At 41.8% G+C, this 5,289-nt stretch overlaps 1 protein-coding gene across 1 annotated transcript; it reads right to left on the bottom strand.

Annotated features, from left to right (window-relative positions):
• Positions 1-713: 713 nt before the first annotated feature.
• SARC_03856 (hypothetical protein) lies at positions 714-3,882 on the bottom strand (the record flags this gene model as incomplete). Its single annotated transcript, XM_014302348.1, has 4 exons — positions 714-1,278; positions 1,831-2,075; positions 2,685-2,788; positions 3,748-3,882. The coding sequence occupies 4 exons, from the start codon at positions 3,880-3,882 to the stop codon at positions 779-781; spliced, it is 984 nt and encodes a 327-aa protein (XP_014157823.1). The 3' UTR covers positions 714-778.
• Positions 3,883-5,289: the final 1,407 nt, after the last annotated feature.

Raw genomic sequence — 5,289 nt, 5'->3', positions numbered from 1 at the left:
TATATATATATTATATGTTGTGTGTGTGTGTGTATATATATATATATATATATATATATATATATATATATATATATATATATATATATATTTCTATATATATATATATGTATATAACAGTTAATAAATAGTAAACACATCTGTGGGTGCTACTTCACTGGGCACTACTCTACAGCACATACAGAGTTTTTCATATTTGATCATTTACATATATACACCAGTGCAACGGACAGTTAATAAAGAGCAAACACATATATGTATGCTATTTTACTGGGTACTAAGCTGCAGCACATACAAAGCCTGTTGTACCTCTGTGGTTGGTATTGTATCTGTGGTGGTGTGGGGTGTCGAACAACTTAGATCACATACATTAGAGAGTCGACATTTGGCATGTGGTTGGTATCGGAACCCTCATGGTATGGGACGCCTAATAGGTAAAAGCTCAAACAACAGCCTAAACCCTAAAAATCTAAAACCCTAAAATGTATTGTGGTTGGTATTGTACCCCTAATAGAGTGGGGTGTTTAATAAAAAAACAAGCACATCCGTGTGTGTTATGTAACAAAGGGTGCGACTCCGTCTGCAACAGACATGTGGTTTGTACTGTATTCCTGGTGGAGTGGGATATTGAATAAATACTAAGCACAGACATCGTAGCCTTTACACCGCTGGTATATATATATATGTCTATATATACATATATATATACATATATCCCTAATAAAGCGGAGTGTGTGCCCAAATACAGTGCACATTCATATCACCCGCAATGCTCGAGCTATTCCAGTTCGAGAAGAGCCATCATACTGCGTGTGGCTGGTGCGTACGCTGGTAGCGGCCGCTCCGGTGATAATGGCGCAAAAACTAACGGCTGAGTCTCTCCGTTGTCTCTCTGGGTCGAGAGCGTATTATGCGCACTCGACGGATCGCCATAGATAACGCCTTTGTTGCTTTTGTGTGTATGGTGTGTATTTGTATGGTTGCCATGGTTACCCTCTGTACTCCGTTGGCAGTTCGGTACGTCGTGCTTTTGGGTATTGGCTTGAGCAGGGATGTGTGGTAGTCCCAGGTACACCTCGTCGTGCAGAGCGAGGTGTGTCGTGGATACCTTTTCGCTGTGTTTGGGTTTCTCCGCCCACTTGTGTTGGACCTCTTTTCGGTTGTGGGTGTCTTGTTCTCCCTCGTGATGGGTACGGAATAACTCTTTGGCATCACTAGGGTCGGGCTTCTTTGGGGTTTGTCGGTGGTGATGCGATGGCTGCTCCAAGCTAAACGTGTCTGTGTGTGGCGTATAATGAGAATGCAGTAGATTGTTGAGACGTTGTGACCAGACGGACCCTAGCTATAATATAACGGATACCAGCTACAATATAACTATTAGGTATACGCGTTCAGCTGAACCCATGCAGATCCTGTACATCCAGGCGTGCAGGTTCTTCGTGTAAGTGCTGTGTGTGATTCATAGGATTTAGGGGTTATAGTGGGTGTGCGTTTCCCTATTCGTGCCACTGTACACACACATGCGTTGGGTGTGTCGATGTGTACCCATTTTTGCCGTTTGAGCGTAGAGGGCGCATCAGCCACCCCCGGCCAATATCCGAGTCCGTATACGTACACACAAGAAAGGCCTATATCATGACTATGTTAACTGATATGCATCTTTCTTCCCAGCGTGCACAGGTGGACGCCGACGTTTGTATTGTAGGTCACCCACTCCAGGCAACAGTCATCTACTTCAAAAGCCACAAACATATGCATAGGGTTTTAGGGTTATAACAATGGTTCACCAAGGCCAATACATAGACACACGCATCGCACACAGACACTCACCCCCCTGTGGCGCGTGTAGCAGTCGTCGCTTCCTCTCACTGGCAGTGTTCACCAACACCTCACTCTCCAGTGGTGTGCTGCCCGTAGTATCGTCTTCTCTCGGCCAGATAGCCATGATTATAGTATCCGCAGGGCAGGCGTGTCCCTGAGAGGTCCGTCTTGCGTCTCTGTATCTCTGTGCTTCTATACAGTCTAGTTCTCGCAGTCGATCAGCGTGTTGTTGAGCGAGATATTCCATCTGAACTCTTTGGGGAGCGAAGCGTGTGCAGTGAGTGTGTACGGTTAATGCACGTGTGCTACGTACAGCAGTACAACCGACATCTCTGCACGTATACATGTACACGTATGTGCGTAGGGAGAACGCGCAATCGATGGTGTATGTGCGTGTTACAACATCATAGACATGACATGACAGATACACAGATCAGAGACATATCTCATGGGACGCCATGTACAAATACTCACGAAATGTACTATAGGTTGAATTAGTGATAGGCAACCTAAACTACACCACCACCCATCTAAAACACCCTACGTGCGATAGGAGACAGAGACGATGGATTCATAATGCACTCGTGTGCCAATAACATTGACAAAGGAGACGCTACTGCTGAATTTGTTATAGAATATATCACCTTTAAGAGAAAAACAAGATAAATACAACCACATACATATATGTGTATACACAAACTCAATATATATATATATGTGTGTGTTTATACATATATATATATATACATATACATCAATGCAAACTTAATCTCGCCTGCATGCGTGGTAGCTTGACACTGGTGAGATGACTATATACACTATATTCCATCCCTGAACTAACATTAGGCAGTTTTCGCACACACCTTAGTAGCTGTACATCATGTGACATAGTTTTACTCCTCTTGATCTGGGCTGCATACTGCTTGCTGGTGGCCGTCAATGAGCTTGTGAGAGCCTGCAGTCTCAGCTGTTGTGAGGATTGGCGGGAAAAAACTGTAAACTTCAGAAATCGCACTAAAACGTTCGATGTATGGACATCAGCATAGGCTATTTATAGTTTAATATAGGTTCATCAACGCTATGGGAGTGACATGACTCATCAACGTTATGTGGGTGTCATGTCTGGTGGGGTAGATTCGATAACCTAATTCAGTTCTACTTAATTCCATGTGATTCTATCAGCCTTAACGCCGCGTAATTCGATATGACTCCACCCTCACTATGTGTGCAAAAGCGGTCATAAATTATAGACGTTGCCTAGGATGGTGCGTCTCTGTGTAATCAACACACAAATGATACGCTTAAGTAGCTGAGATGACACATGCGCGTAGTCCATACATATATAAAGCACGCGGGTAGATTGAAAGGGTATGTCGTTAATACTGTACCGTACTAGTCGGCATTTGACAATCATGAGACTTCCACAATTCAGTATGAGATTGTGTGGTCATTTAGAGCTGCATTATCATGTCACCGTTGGTGAATGAAGAGTATGAGTTACAGAGTGTCCGTATCGCCTCACAACATGGTTGGCATTTCAATTACACTTGATATTCATACATCAGAAAAGACCTCAACAAATGGCGGTGTTGTAGTGCATCAAGTATACGCATGCACAAGGGCTACAAACTAATAACACACACACAAGCACAAACATGTACGGGCTGATGTGTTTACTATGTACAAGCATACGGTGCCTGTCAGTATATAGTACGCATCAACCAGACCAATACAATCCTTATGACCTAACTCGCATTAGTGTGTGCACACCAACGTTCGTAGAGCCTCGTATTTATATACAATCAGCAACAACTATTAACCTACGAGTCTAGTTCTAATTGTTAGCAGCGGCCTCAGTACTGCGTGCGAAACTAATATATTGCCAAATACCTTTTACTATTCGTCAGTGAGATCCACTACACGTACCTGAGATAACTTCAGAGCCTTCGTATCTGTTTCGTCTGCTATTGTCTTATTGTTGAGGACGTGCTTTAGTGCCACACGTTGTTGGGTCATGGCTGCTTCTAGCCGCACATGCGCTGCATCCTTCTTGGGCTCCATACTTACTACAATGCAAACTTCTCAGAGCAACAGGGTGTGTGTTGGTAATTTTATATTCATTTATACTTCGGGTCACCGAAGCTCACTCGTACTTTCAATCCAGAAGACCTGCTCGAGGTAATCTTGTCTTGGTGGCTAGTACTATCGATAGGTGAAAGACATGTGTACACAAACAAGTACAGCCCTCTATAATCACATCCTTCAACAGTCTTCGTGTCTGTGAGATATGCCGTCTTGATTCTATATATGAGATTTAGAAAGAATAAAGGCCGGGTAATGTAGCTGGTAACTTGCTATTAAAAGCTGTTGAGAGTGTAACTGCATATCATATGACATGTGTATGTTGTATTTGTGCACAACTACTCTATAAATACATACTGTACCGTATCCATAGAGACAGAGATTAGAGAACGCTGCCACAACAATGTTGGGTTTTTGGCCAACAGCTTTTTTTTCTTCTCTAAAAAACAAAATATAAAACAAACAACTGTGTGGAAATTCTGGGGAGGGTCTTTTACACTACATATGTACATACATATTTATGTTTGCTTTATTTTTATAAAATTAAAGAAAAAAATGCATTTTGTATGAATAATTTGGCTTTTATTCTTTTTTCTGAATGAATGATGTTTTGGCTTTTTCTCTCATGCATTTCCATAGCCTTCTAAATTGAAACAACATTTGGCTTTTTTTTCTCGTTCGGTTTTTTATAGAAAGAGCCGGTGACGTTAACTGATAGAGCGATGCGCATAGCAAATTAAAGAACAGAACAGCTGTGTTCAATTTTCAGGCGGCTATGAGCTGTGGCATTTTGGCTTTCTGTTGCCACATTCGAAAATGAGTAAATAGTATGACTGTTATGCTGAGAATAATGGAGATTATTATTCATTCATGATACATACGAACAATCGCATTAATAATTGCTGATTGCTGATTGCTGATTGATGATTGCTCACAGAGTCACAGCCTCAAGTACTTGAAGATCGAGGTTGATAGACGAATATGACAGGTCTATTGATGGCACTCCTACATCACCCAAATATATGAATAGTATGAAAGTTATTGATAGTATTTAGTCGACCAGCGCTTTGACTCATAGGTATACAGACGTCACATCGTACACATATTTCATCATCAAAAGACTTATGGACAGTTCACCAACGCCTCGTAATAACATCGATTAGATATGTCGAAAACAGTAGGCCACTCGCCTGCCCAGAAAAATTTGCCGTTCGAGAACAGCTATGCACCGAATCGACCTTTGAGCCGTGCTTTCAGTCAAAGAGGCTCTATGTCGTTGATTGACGAGGTAGAATACAGATTTGACCAATTGTATACATCTGGCTTGTTTATTGATTGTTTATGAACATATTTTTATTGTGTGTGACATACATACATGCTTATATA

The sequence above is a fragment of the Sphaeroforma arctica genome (assembly GCF_001186125.1).
Source record: "Sphaeroforma arctica JP610 unplaced genomic scaffold supercont1.205, whole genome shotgun sequence".
Classification (NCBI taxonomy): Eukaryota; class Ichthyosporea; order Ichthyophonida; genus Sphaeroforma; species Sphaeroforma arctica.
This window is presented reverse-complemented; position numbering and strand designations above follow the sequence as displayed.